Source organism: Fistularia commersonii, chromosome 8 (assembly GCF_037954325.1).
Source record: "Fistularia commersonii isolate RoL2024-O1a breed Wild chromosome 8, RoL_Fcom_v1.0, whole genome shotgun sequence".
Taxonomy (NCBI): domain Eukaryota; kingdom Metazoa; phylum Chordata; class Actinopteri; order Syngnathiformes; family Fistulariidae; genus Fistularia; species Fistularia commersonii.
In genome coordinates, this window is record NC_141291.1 from 3,497,467 (window position 1) to 3,511,822 (window position 14,356).

At 53.5% G+C, this 14,356-nt stretch overlaps 1 protein-coding gene across 4 annotated transcripts in view; it reads right to left on the reverse strand.

Annotated features, from left to right (window-relative positions):
• Positions 1–2,786: 2,786 nt before the first annotated feature.
• Positions 2,787–14,356, reverse strand: part of sobpa (sine oculis binding protein homolog (Drosophila) a) — a 30,070-nt gene continuing 18,500 nt past the window's right edge. For 2 of the 4 annotated variants that reach the window (XM_086150495.1, XM_086150494.1), the window contains 2 exons: positions 6,026–7,971; positions 2,787–5,560 (listed from right to left, as the gene is read on the reverse strand). In XM_086150495.1, coding sequence (XP_086006621.1) covers positions 5,350–5,560; positions 6,026–7,971 — 2,157 coding nt within the window. In that variant the 3' untranslated portion in view covers positions 2,787–5,349. Of the gene's footprint in view, positions 5,561–6,020; positions 7,972–14,356 lie in introns of all 4 variants that reach the window. The other 2 variants (XR_015106471.1, XM_086150497.1) reach the window with 2 other exon arrangements.

A 14,356-nucleotide genomic window follows, 5' to 3' on the forward strand; every position in this document is an offset into this window, starting at 1 on the left:
CATGTCCAGGTGTTGCATCACTGGTACAGGTGATGATCACCACAAGTCCAGGTGATGATCTTCATAGATCCAGATGTTACAGTACTTGTCCAGGTGTTACATCACAGGTCCAGATGTTACACCATTGGTCTTGATGTTACACCACAGGTCCCGGTGATGATCTTTACAAGTCCAGATGATGCTCTCCACAGGTCCCGGCGATGATCTTTACAGGTCCAGATGTTACACCACACTGTGGTGTCTCACACTGGTTCCCAGTTTGGCCTCTGGGAGATGCGACGAGGCCCGCGGCTGGAACCTGCGCCCGTTTTTGTTGGTGTTCTTCCGTTCCTGCGTTTGTTGGGCATCTGTCAGGTCTGCAGGCGCCTCCTCATCCCGACGGCCCTCGCTCATTTGTGACTGGCTTAAAATACATTCAAAATATTAGCAAAGGAGAAAGAAAACTTAAACAATGGCAGCCGAGGTACCGCTTCCTGGTCTGCTCCGTTCCTCTCGTAGTTTTCCTCATACACAGCTTCCTCCTTTCCTTTCCGAGTTCCTTCGTCTCCCAACTTGTGCACGTCTGCACCTGCCGCTTTCACGTTCCCTGAGATGTTTTCTTTTTTTTTTCCATCCCTTTGTTTGCTTTCCTTCCTCCAGCGGCGTTTTGCTTTTGTCGCGGCGGTCACGCATTTCACAATACACTCGTGTTATGATCATTTTATATTTTAAAATTTTACTTTTTCTGCACTCATGTCCAGTCTGGAGTTGAAGGGGCCGCGAGGCGACACCTAATAAATAAAGTGTTGATTTTGCTATTATTGTGAAAGGGTCTGCAGAGGGTCAGGGAGGACCTCAGGTGTCCATCATGGAGGAACCATGGACTTCCATCGCCTGTGTGAAGGAGTGATTGACACTTCCTATCCACTGTGAGTGCGCACACACACACACACACACACACACACACACACACACACACACACGCACACACACTTCTTCACAAAACTGTACACATACTTGCTGTATTACTGTTGTTGTTTTTTTTGCAGCAGTTGGTCTTGATAAGTAAATAAAGTAATGGATACATATAAATATTTATATATGTATATGAAATAAATTATATTTCAATAAAATAAATATATATAAAACATTCTCTGTAGTCTTCTCATCTGCTTTGCAATGCTTTTGTTGACCATTCATTCATTATTTACATACAGGACTGTCTCAGAAAATTATAATATTGTGATTAAGTTCTTTATGTTCTGTAATGCAATTACAAAAACAAAAATGTCATACATTCTGGATTCATTATAAATCAGCTGAAATATTCCAAGCCTTTTTATTATTTTGATATTGCTGATTATGGCTTACATCCTAAGAAAACTCAAAAATCCTATCTCAAAATATTAGAATATCATGAAAAATTATTTTTTGTTTTTTTAATTGCATTACAGAAGATAAAGAAATTGATCACAATAGTCTAATTTTCTGAGACAGTCCTGTAAATGCAACATCATATACATGTACTTGAAAATACACATGTATATTTTTATTTTTACATACCTTTAACTTTATATTAATTTGTAAGATAAGATAAGCTAAGCTAAGATAAGCTAAGATAAGATAAGATAAGATAAGATAAGATAAGATAAGATAAGATAAGATAAGCTAAGATAAGATAAGATAAGATAAGATAAGATAAGATAAGATAAGATAAGATAAGATAAGATAAGATAAGAACTACTTTATTTATCCCGAAGGAAATTGTTTTGCCAGAGTTTCAAGAAAAACATAACAATAATAGATAATAGTAGGAAGGAGGGAGAATAAGAAATACAATAAAATATAAAGTGTCAAACATAAGGCTATCAAGTGTTTTAAGGTCTTAAAAAGTACAAAGATCTGAATATTCCCTTCGGCTGAAGGAAGAGGAATTTAAAAGTCTGATAGCCTCAGGTAGGTATATTCTAGTCTTTATTGTTTTTTAAATTTTATTTTATAATAAGCTATTTTATCTTTACTTTTATATTTTGAAAAGCAGGAGCTTATTTCAACAAAAAGCTGGGAACAATAAAATATTTTGATTCTGCTAGCAGGGGGCGGAGCCAACTGGAGGCGGGGCTTACCCTGGATGGGTCAGCTGTAAATCATGCAACCATTCACTCTCTAATTCACACCAAGACATAATTTAAGTCTTCAGTGACTGTTTTGAGAGAAAGACGGAGAACCCGAGGAGAGCCCGGGCGGGAGAACATGGCGAGAACCTCAGCAGAACATGGGGAGAACCTAGGCAGAAGAGAGCATGTATAGGCTGACCACCAGGTTAGAACCTACCATCTACTGCTTCTGCTTCCAGGTACCTCCACGGCGTCCGCCACAAAACCACGAGAACATCAGTCCTCCCGGAAGCCACATGGTGGCGCTCCAAGTCTGTAGCATCCGAAGTTGGTCCCTGCAGAGCAGAACCCCTCCTGCTCTGTGCAGGAAGTTACAGCTGTGACTCCAGAGATCCAGGAGATCCAAGGATAACTCCTGCTAAGACACTGTGACCGGAGAGTACACGTGCACGTACCCCTGGAGTCATGTGACCTTCACGTGGACGAGGAGGCGATGGGACGGCGATCGAACCCTCACCTCTCCGGGTCACGTGGTTGTTTAGGCTCCGCCCCCTTCTTACGGCCAAAACAATGAGGGTGATCTTCATGACAGGAAGCAGATCCACCTGCAGAACCCAAACATGTATGTGTGTGTTTGTGTGTGTGTGTGTGTGTGTGTGTGTGTGTGTTAACAGACACTGAAGCAGATGTGCATGTGCGCGCCTCTTCTTTATTCGTCTTCATGGTCAACCCACGGGATCAAACAAATACTGTTACAACACAAAAGGAACCGGAGAAACGGGTTCTCCAACGGAATTTTGGCCACATTTTATGTACATGTTACCACGTCGTAATAAAAGGGCGGATCGTCTCCTCGGGATCAGTGTTTTCCTCGCCTTTCAATAATATAATAATAATAAAAAATAAAATAAAATTAAAAAAAAAAAAAAAAAACACGTTCCACCAGGCATCGTCACCGGAACCCGACGTTCCGCTTTGTTTTGTTTTTTTTTTGTCTTTTTTTTTTTTTTTTTTTTTGCAAATGCAGAACTCGTCAACAATAAATAATACTATAAAATGTACACAAAAAAGAGATCGACAGTCCACCACAAGTTTAAAACGCTGATCGGATGTCCGGGGAAGAGGGGTGGAGGTGGAGGGTCTTAGCAAAAATGTGAGGGTTCCATACAAGTTACAGAAACAGCTGATCATCTATACATTGACACTAGCAAGATAACAAAGTTGTTGTTTCTGGTCGTTTTTTTTTTTTGTACAAAGGGGGCGGGGCTTTACAGGAGGGGGCGGGGTCATCGTCTTAACTGGAGAGATTATGCAAGCAAGAGTTAAGGCAGCTTCTCTGTCGTCGGCGTTGTTTCCTTTTTTTTTTTTAAATAAGATTTCGTCCGGGCTTCGGGCCTCCACCGGCGTCCAGCTTAGCCGTCATTGCATAATTTCAAGATGGCGGACCGGGCCCCGCGGTCCCACGATGAAAGACAAAACTGAAACGAAAACAAAGGAATGTTGGGGATTTTTTTCGCGGGACGTCGGCGGGGAACAACGAGTCCAGGAGATGGATGGTAGCACCAAAAGACGGACAGGGACGCATCGAGAACCCCCTCCGGGGGGGCGCAGGAGTGCGGGATCAGGGCTCCAGCTGAGGGCGAGAGTGGTGCGATGGAGTCCCTTCCCTATCAGGCTAGGATCAGGTGGTTAGCTTAGCATGATCACTCGGGAGTCGAGGCCTTTGCAACGCACAACGCACAGTTTGTGTTCCCTGCACGAGTTTTTCGACTGATTGGCCGGTTCCTCCGTCCGCCCGCCTTCGTGCTGCCGTCGTAGCTTCGTTTTCCTTCACAACTTTGAGGTGACTTGATCGAAAACGTAATTTGCGGATGGGTCACTCTTCGAGAGCCGCCCATTTTCACTCGACGGAACGGACAGGTGTTGGACGTTTCGTGGTTCTGCCTGACAGAACTTCAAGCTAACACTATTAACTACAATATTAGGGTTCACGACCTTCTCTTGAACCGACGGGCTGTTTTTTGGAAAGTTCTCGTTAAACTCATGCACTTCCAGGGTTCTGCTATGATCCTGTTCTAGTTCTACCAGTCCTATTCCAACCCGCCTCTGCCTGCAGGAACCAGGGCTCACAGCTGGATGGAGAATCAGCAGATGTGGGCTGGGGGTTTCAGCTCATCAAGCCCGAAGGTTCTGTTGAGTTGAGTACTAGAACCACAGGTTGAGTGGTCGTATTTGGTCCTGCCCACTCTGGGACATACCGCAGGCCTTCAGAGACCTTAGGGGAACCTTGAGGTTCTGTAGGTGGCCTAATACCCTGGCAACTAGAAGTGACCCGGGCAACTCTTGGGCTTGAGACGTCAACTGAAAACAGGGAACAAGTTGAGCTGCCAGCAGAACCCTGAACCCCCATCCTAACCCGACCCGAACCCCCTTTTACCAGAGCGCAAACTCAGCAGTGGCCCAGTCGGATCCATCTGACTCACATGTTCTAGATCTTGGTACTAAAACGGAGCGGCCTCTTCCGAAAGAAGAACGACCGAAGGGATCCCCCGAGAACAGGAACATCGCTTCTAATGTATTATAGAAGAGACTGAGTGCTTGCCTGAGGTGGGAACCACCCACTCCACATCTGCAGAGCTTCCCTGGCCTTCACGACTGTTTTCCCGCTGAGGCAGACAGATCGGTGCTTCGACGGGCCGCGACGAAGATGCCGTCAGATCGACGCACCTGCAGGACCTCGGTGACGCGGTCAGAACCGACAAAAGAAACCACTTGCGTAACTCCGCCCTCTTGCATCAACCCACTGGTGATGGTTGATCTTCCTCCGCCCTCCTGTGGAAACCATTTTGTTTCGGCTGGTGATTGACGGATCTCAGACACGCCCACCAAGGCGACGGTATCTGTCCGGTTACCGACACCCCGAGGACACCCCAAGGTTGAGGTTGGAAGACGCCGTTCGCTTCGGTTCCTGGTCGGAGATCCGCCGCCGGAGAACCCCGGCTCGCCCCGCCCCCTCCTGCCGATGCCATTCGAATTTCAGGCCCGGTAGTGCCGTCCACAGTGATTGACAGATGGGTAGAAGTACAGAAGGGAGCCGAGAAGGTAGGTGCATTGAAGTCGCTCAGGTCTCACACCTGCAGTCCAGTCGTTGGACGGTCCGATGGTCTGAAGGTCTGAAGGTCTGATGGTCTGATGGTCTGGTTGTCCGGTGGTCTGGTGGTCTGATGTTCCTGCTGGCCTCTTCCATCACTTCTCAGACAACAGGGATCTGGTCTGTTCCATCATTACCACGGTGGTCGGGCGTCTTCAGGCATCGTCGAAGGCGGTTTGCGGTGCTGGTAGACTGGACCGTGGGCGAGAGCAGTGTGTGTGTGTGTGTGTGTGTGTGCAGGGTGGAGTGTGTGGGAGCAGGGAGGAAGGTGGATGGGTGTTGTTGATGGCACTGCGGTCCTCGGAGTATCCATCTGTGAAACGGGGAGGGGGGGGGAGAATTAGCGCGAGGCTATTTTTGGGTGGGGGCGTAAAGTCGATACATTAATTCAAGCATAAATCTATTTTAAATTTGAAAAGAAGGAGGGGGGGGGCAAATATCCTGTCGGCGTGACACCTCGGAATTGAAGGTCATCTCTATGTCGGAGAATGAAATCATCACAATAAAGTGCTTCTCCTGTCAAATGAGAGCGTGCAAACAGCGAGCAGCTGCGTTCTCCTTCCCGACCTCCATTCTCATCCTAGGAACTTTAATCGAGGTATGAAAAAAGTGCGAAACGTGACTTTTATTGACAAAAAACAGTGTCGTCGGCGTAAGTGCACGCCGCCCTCTAGTGTCAAAACCGTACAAACTCCGTACCGGCGCCCTGGTTTTTAAGGAACTTGAAACTCCGCCGGAGAAACCGCAGAACATCTGCCTCGGCGGGAACTCACCTCACTTGTTCTGATTGCGGATTCGCAGGCACCTCCTCTTCAGCGGCGGCTCCAGTTCGGGGCTGCCGGCGGCCGACAAGGGGGCGCTGATGGAGCAGGACAGGATGGCCGTCTTGTCGGCGCCGGGCTTTGGCACGGGCTGGATGACCACGCAGCCTCCGGAGGAGAGCAGCGGCAGGGCGTAGGCGTGTTCGCCCTCCTCCAGGTTGGAGTCGGGGTCGGGCTTCCCCTCCGCCGCGCCCGCCGCCGGGTCTTGCGTGGAACCCCGCCTCCCGGAGTCCCGCTCCCCCATGGAGCAATTGTTCTCCTTCAGCGAGTCCCGCTCCAGCTCCCCGTTAGCCGGCGGCTCGTCGGCGCCTTCGGCGGCGCCGTCCCCTCTCCTGTCGGGGCGCGATTCGAAGGTAGGGAGGTGCAGCGGGTGCCACCCGGTGCCGTTGACGATGACGTTGCAGGGGGCGGGGGGTTCGGAGGCGGGCCGGGGCTGGGTCCGCGCCGGGTTCTGAACCGGATGCCTGGAGATATCGGCTTTTCCGTCGGCGGGAGGCGGCGCCGATGTTTCCCAGGAGCGGTGCGCGGAAGCGCCCTTGCCGGCCGGGTGGTGTTCTCCGGCGTCGCGACCGACCTTACCGACGACGTCCAGCGGCGTCCTGGATTCGGCGTCCGGTTCCACCTTCACCACCCGGTGGATGACATGCTGCTGGCAGGACCGCTGGCCCACCGTGAGGTCGATCACCCCGTCCATCTGACCGGCGCCGCCGCCGCCGCCGCCGCACCCGGCGCACGGGGTTTCGCAAGGCTCCTCCGCCTTGACCGTCAAGTCCACCAGGGCCGGTTTGCTCCTCTCCGAGCAACCCGGAGATAAACGCTCCCCTCCGGCCGGCCCGGCCCTCCGCTCCCCTCCGTCCCCCCCCGAGGGACTCGAGGTGCGGGGCCCCGACCCCGGGTCCTCCGAGGACTCGGGGGCGCCGCGAGCGGAACCGCTGTTCTCCGCCTGGTCTCTGGGGGTTTTGGGGCTGAAGGGGATGGGGATGGGGATGGGGATCGGGACAGGGAGCGGCACGATGACTGGGTAGGGGACCAGGAGGGTCGGGGGCGGGACCAGCGGGGCCAAGGACGGCAGGCCGAAGTTCATCATCGGGGGGAGGGGGAGGGGACCGTTGGGCATCATGTTGACCGGGGGGAACGGCGGGAGCCCCGGCAGGGGGAGGCCGGGATGGGCGGGCATCATACCGTGGGCGGGATTGGACGATGGGTGGACGTGCGGCGACATCAAGGGTCTGTGCATGGGACTGGAGGGGGGGCCCAGGGTCCTGGGGGGCGGCGGGGGCCCGATACCGGGGATGATGGGGTTTGAAAGGGGGCTGTTGGGTCCGCCCGGGTGGTTGGAGGGACGGAGAAACGGCGGGCGGATCTGCTGCATCATCTGGTGCTCCATGAACAGCGGCAGCGGCATGGGCCCCCGCGGCGTCATCACCATCGGGGGGCTCCCGGGGGGGACCCCGACGGCCGGGTGCAAAGCGGGGATCGGCGGCGGGGGCAGCGTGGGGCTCTCGTGGGGTCTCGGCGTGGGGATCTTGGCCGAGGACGCGGAGGACGGCGAGCAGACGGCGTCGCAGGGCGAGGTGGCGGAGGAGGTGCAGGGCGCCAGGGCCGAGGCGCTGGGGGGCCCCGCCGGCGAGGGCGCCTTGCGCCGGAGGTCCGTCAAGGGCGCGCCCCAGGATTCCGGGGTGAGGAGCTGGATACCGCCGCTGCATTCCCCCTTCCCCTCGCCGCTCCCCCCGTGCCCCGCCGTGCACGGGATCCCCGGCAGCGCCGCCTGGGTCTCCTTGTAGAAGATGTCCATCTTGTACTGGTTCAGACACTTGGCGCTGCAGAACTGCAGCCTGCGCTCGCCGGCGCCAAAGTCCAGGTACTCCTTGGTGTGGCGTATGTGCTTGCACCAGTCGCACACCTGCACGACACACACACACACACACACACACGCACACACACACACACACATACACAGACAGAGGATGAAGGGCATCAACATCCTATTTTTGATTGAATCCTACAACGGGTGGAGGAACGTTCTCCATCCCATCTGGAGCTCCGCACATCTCACGTCAAGGTAAGTCGTGCTTTCGCGGTTAATCTGGCAAACGCTTAACTTTGGGGACGGGGACGAACGTGCGCTCGTGTGTGTGTGTGTGTGTTCAAGTCATGTGTGTGTGAGAGTGTGTGTGCGCCCTAGGACTGGGAAGCCAATGCTCGGCTTCCGGCAGCAATAAAGACGCGCCTGGTTCTGGTTCTGACTTGGATTCAAGTGAGACAGAGGAGGAAGAGGAAGAGGAAGAGGAAGAGGAGGAGGAAGAGGAAGAGGAAGAGGAAGAGGAAGAGGAAGAGGAGGAGAAGGAGTAGGAGAAGGAGGTCTCGCTGACCTTTTCCTTCTTCATCACAAACAAGCGTCTACCTTCGTCGTTTGTGTAAAATCTAATTCTTCCTCATTTCCGCTCAACTTCCAGACACGAACACAAGCGGAGGAGCCTTGATGGAGGAGTCGTCAGTCACACACACACACACACACACACACACACACCTCCGCCCTCCTCTGCCCGCTGCTCTATCACTTCTCAACACCTCCCCGGAACAAAAGCCGCGCATTTTTCTCAGGGACGTTAATGAATGTGACCCGGGCGCGGCGGGCGAGCCCCCCGAACACGACGGCGGCGGCGGCGGCGGTGGCGGCGCCGGTCGGGCCGCACACGGCTCCCTTCGCGGAGGGTGGAGGCGGCGGGCGGAGGAGTGGCAGGTCCTCGCCGCAGATAATTAAGGCATTAATCAGTTGTCAGACCCCGAAACGACAGCCATCCGTCACTCAGACCCTGGAGCCCCCCGATGCATGCTAATCAGGCCGGGACGCGCCGGAAAGAGGATCATGGCTACTTCTGCTTAAGTCCGGCGGATTTAGCGGCGCCGCATGGGGCGGTTGGAGGAGGAGGGGGTAAAGGTCAAAAGTTCAGCATCGCTTGAAGAGGTCCGGAGGGGTTGGGGTTCGGGATCAAACTGGATAAAAGTTGAGATGAAGCTGGTGTCAGTCGGTCGTCCGGCCCTCGCCGCCCGGCTCAATGAGCCGTGACTCGCCCGCCTCGGTTCCGACGGCGGCGGTGGCGGCGATCCGCCATGTTTTAAATTATAAATGTGCTGAAATTCTCCTCGGCCGGCGAAGACAGATGGAGGGCACTTAACGACTTTCTGCACTCCGAGTGAAATTTCACTGCGCATTACGCTAATGGAGTTGTGCTTCCTTTCCCCGCCGCCGCCGCCGCCGCCGCCGCACTCCTGCACACAGATGTTTGCAGTTTGGATTTAATTATGGTCGTTTGTTTCCAACGCGGTCAAAGAAGAGCTCACGGCCATTTGCGTTACGGCGATTATCCCGCCGCTCCTGAAACGAGCGCCGCCGTCTCTGACCTCCGACCGCGGGATCACGGGATCGCCGGCTCCGGCGTGTAATTAGAGGAAGGGGCCGCTCCCTCCGGGTGAAAGGATCAAGTTGGGGCGTCAGACGCCGCAGTCAAAGCGTTTCCTGAGAAAACACGGGCGACGGGTTTCCGAAAGCGACGGCGTGCCGAGCCGCGGAGGTCGCGCGGGGAGCCGGAGCGGATTCGGATGGAAAATGAAACACACCGGTAAATAAAGTGGGTGTAATAACTGTGTAATAAACCATGAGTGGCGTCTGCGATTGTGTGTTTTTATAAAGATGTTTAAAGTTAATAAAGGAGGCTAGCGGCGGCTAGGATTTGGGCTCCAGCCGGGTGTTGGATCTCTGGACGTCTTGGCTCGGCAGAAGCCGTTCCTGCATCGCCAGGTGATTCTCAGCGGCGCCGTATTTCACGAAGCGAGATGAACCCCCTCCTTTCCCGGCTTCTCCTCGGAACCCTCTCCTTCTTTCCGGTTTAACACTCGCGCTCACAATAATAACACTTGCCAATGACCCGAATCGCAGAACGGTTTCCATGGAAACCCGGAGACAGCCCGCAGGCGACGGCTCTCGGTGAGAATTGTTAATTAAGCGTTAATTAATGTCGGCGTTAGCGGCGCTGATTGCGCTAAACGCAGATCTCCAGGATCGATAAATGTAATGAATCGTCGCCGGGAGGATCAGCGGCGGTTTGACGCAGGGGGGGGGAAGAGAAAACCCCGCCTCCTTTGGAACCGGCCAATCAGACGCCGCCTTCTGCGGTGACGAAGAAGAAGAAGAAGAAGAAGAAGAAGAAGGAGGAGGAGGAAGTGGAGAAACGTTGGGATGGCGAGGAGGTGGTGAGCGTGCACGGAGGAGGCCGTGAGGGGTTCGAGGTGCTGCGGACGTTTCATGCTCGTTCACCGAAAAGAGAGAGAATATAACGGTTAATCCCATTCCCGCACGGCCGTTAGCTTCCAGGCTAACGTAGCTAAATAATCCGCCCGCTAGGATGAGATTATGAGACAGGTAGATAGAGAGATCGCCAGGTTCTTGCAGAACTTTCGCAGAAGGACAGAGAAAACAAAGGCTATGGTTCCTACACACACACACACACACACACACACACACACACACACACAAACAGGATGCAGCGTTGTGTTATTATTCCGTCTCCAGTTTGCGCTGCGACCCTCTGGCCCTCAGCCAGGTCATTTGCATATTGTACTAATGAGGTGCTGGCACTGTGAAGGAGGGAGGGAAGGATGGAGGGATGAGAGATGATTCATGGAGGGATGGAGAGATGTTTGGTGGGGACGAAGAGAAGAGTGGGGGAAGGATAGATAGATAGATAGATAGATAGATAGATAGATAGATAGATAGATAGATAGATAGATAGATAGATAGATAGATAGATAGATAGATAGATAGATAGATGGATGGATGGATGGATGGATGGAAGCTGTGTCCTGTGGGACGTCACACCAGCTGCCACCATCTGGGCTCAGATACAAGTCCAGGTGTGTGTTCACGACACCTGCCAAGGAGACACACACACACACACACATACGCGCTCGCGCACACACACACACACACACACACACACACACGGTGCTCCCAGAAAACATGACGCTTCTCCTGGAGAGCGAAAATAACCCTAAGCGGCGACGGGTTCTCCTATAGGTTCTTCTGGTCTGGCCCGGTTTGGTTCTGCTCTCAGATCTAGGAACCGTGTCTTTCCGGACTGTTGTTTCTGGAGAACCTGGAGAGCTTGGAGAACCTGGAGAGCTTGGAGAACCACCTCCGATCTGACAGCTGGCTAACTGCGAGAACAATTTGCTCCAAATGAATGATGTTCTCCTGGGGGGTTCTTCTCTGCACCAAACATCTGTATGGAGAGCTTGTCGCTGGAGAATGTCTCTGTGGAGAACATCTCTGTGGAGAACATCTTTGGGAGAAAAGCTATCCGGAGAACGTCTCTAATGAGAACGTCTCTGTGAGGAACATCTTTGTGGCGAACATCTCTGCGAAGAATGTCTTTGTGGAGAATATCTCTGTGGAGAACGTCTTTGCGGAGAACTTCTGTATGGAGAAAATCTATGTGAAGAACATCTTCATGGAGAACGTCTCTGCGAAGAATGTCTTTGTGAAGAACATCTCTGTGGAGAACTTCTTTTTGGAGAAAATCTATGAGAACATCTCCGTAGAGAACACCTCTGTGGAGAACATCTCAATGGAGAACGTCTCTGTGGAGAACATCTTCATGGAGAACAACTCTGTGGAGAACATCTTTGGGGAGAACGTCTCCGTGTGGAGAACGTCTCGGGGGAGAAGGTCTCTGTGGAGAACATCTCTTTGGAGAACAACTCCTGATTAAGTTCTAACACGCTCCAGACTCTCCCCCTTCCACGTTCTCCTGTTCTCACATCTCCCCTCAGGTGAGTGTGAGGCTGTTCTCTCAGCACAGGTGGAACCCAGCAGGGGAACATTGAGGAACGTTGAGGAACGTTGAGGAACGTTGAGGAACGTTGAGGAACGTGGTTCTTCACTCCTACATTCCCGGCATCTTGTTAGCCTCACTCGCCTTTGTCTCCCGAATCGCTGGCAGCTACAAGATAATCACCTTCCTGGCCGAGCCCTGGAGGCGTGTCAGGCGAGGCCTCAAGGCCGACAGGCTGCCGGCCACTGGCGAGCACACACACACACACACACACACACACACACACACACACACACACACACACACACACACACACACTGCTCTCATATTCATTTGGCGTGCATGCCGAGCGAGAGGCAAAGCAAATTGCAGAGCGTTGGGGTGCAGGGCGGCAACTGTGATGTGTGTGTGTGTGTGTGTGTGTGTGTGTGTGTGTGTGTGTGTGTGTGTACTGATGTGACATTTTTGGATGACATGAAGCGGCACTCTGCCCCCTCACGCCTGGAGGACGCTCCAGGGGAAAGACATGATGGAGGTCTGGAGTCTCCAGGGTTGTGTGTGTGTGTGTGTGTGTGTGTGTGTGTGTGTGTGTGTGTGTGTGTGTGAGTGTGTGTGTCACAGCGTGCTCCTCCTCTCTCTACCTGGAGATAAAACCTGGTTGCCCGTGTTTCTATTTATTTCTCCTCCCAGCTGAACTCCGGGTCAATCTCCACGGCAACGTGTGACGTCTCACGGGCTGCTCGTGGAAGCCCATTGGCCAAAGGCGGCAAAGGGGCGGAGCTTAACCTGAACAGCCCAGCTGCCAATCACAGACATCCATTCACCGTCTCATTCACAAGTGGAACGCGGAGAACGTCGCTGGATTGAAGCGCGTTAGCCGTTAGCTCATCCCGCCGCACACAAACGTCCACCTTCAGGTCTTTCCTTCACGAGGCGGCCCGGCAACCCCGGGCAGATCCGGCACCACAGCGCCCCCTTGCTGCCCGGAGGTCAAACTGCAGCAATTAGCTCCCCTGAGGGGATAATGTTAGCATAGCAGTTAGCATGTTTAACACCGCAGAATCAACTCTGCGTTGGAAATCTAAGATGGCAGCAGATACGCCCCAGGTCTCGAGTGCGTAGACCGCCCTCAATAGCGCACGCCAACGTGCACACCCTCGTGCATGCCCCTGTGCACGCCACGGGGCAGGTAGCCAATCCCCGGCAGGGCAGCCGTTGAGGGGAAACAGCTAGGCTATGAATCGATATTGATGTTTTTTTTTTTGAAAAAAAAAAAAAAAAGGAGGACGAAGGGGGGGTTTAGCGCGCAGAGTGAGCTGACGGACAGAATAATTAGCGGTGCGAGCGGCGGGGAAGCGGCGGCCTCCAGGAGGACTAATCCCGCGGCTGGAGGCAAACAGTAAACACGAGCTCCGGCGATTAGCCGGCGTTAAACTATCAATCATCTGCCGGCTGACGCGCCGCAGAGGAACACGGGGATGCGAGCAGCCGCGGTTACCCGGGGAGGGGGCGGCTGGAGATATTTCAACAACATTATGCCCACACACACACACACACACACACCTTACACCATCACACAGGAACCTGGACAGGAGGCCTGCGGGTGGAGCTGTTGCGGTTGACAACGCGGGGCGGGCGCACGTGAGCAGAAACGTGGGAATCACCTTGACCACCTTCTGCTGAAGTTCAGCTACAGAGGAGCCAAAGCGTGTAGGAGAAGATGGCAAGAACTAAGCAGGCGACTCAAGCATCTGACTGTTCCCACAGCCAATCACCTTCTCCTGTGCATCCATAAAGCTCCTCGCTGGTGTTCCTCCAGACCTGCTGCCTGGCATCTCCAAACCTTAGCATCCTTCTACCCAGATCTTCACCATCCGACTTCATCTACCAGCGGTGTCCTCCTCGTCTTCTCCTGCTCTGCATCTTCTCCCCCTTTCCTTCCCCGTCGCTCTGGACGGTTGACCCTGAGCCCTCAGTCTCCAGGATCTCCGGTCCTTCTGTGAGCTTCTTCCCCTGCAGCCTCTTTTGCATTCCTGTCAAACGTCAGAGGCGGATTAATTGGGGGGAGCGCCGGCGCCGCCGCTTCATCTTCGCAATTTTTCTGTCTCCCCCGCCACGCCTCTCGGCACCTTCAAATCCATAAAGCGCCGGGGCGCGCTCGGCCCCCCCGCCCGGCCCCCGCCGCGCCCGGGATGGTCAGCCGGGGGTCACGGCATAATCAAGAGGTAATGAAGCTTAAAAGTGATTTCTTATTCGAAGTGAATGTGCAGGACGGCTACGCGGCCGTTCCTTTTAATTAGGACATATAGGCTCCCTGACGGATGGCGATCGACGGCGAAGCTCGGGAGACGTCTCCGCCGCTCCGGACGGGGGACAGTTACGGCGACAGGGCACGTAGAAGTAAAGTTTTATTTGAATTTAATAACAGGTAGGGCCTCTCCCTACCCCTGCTTG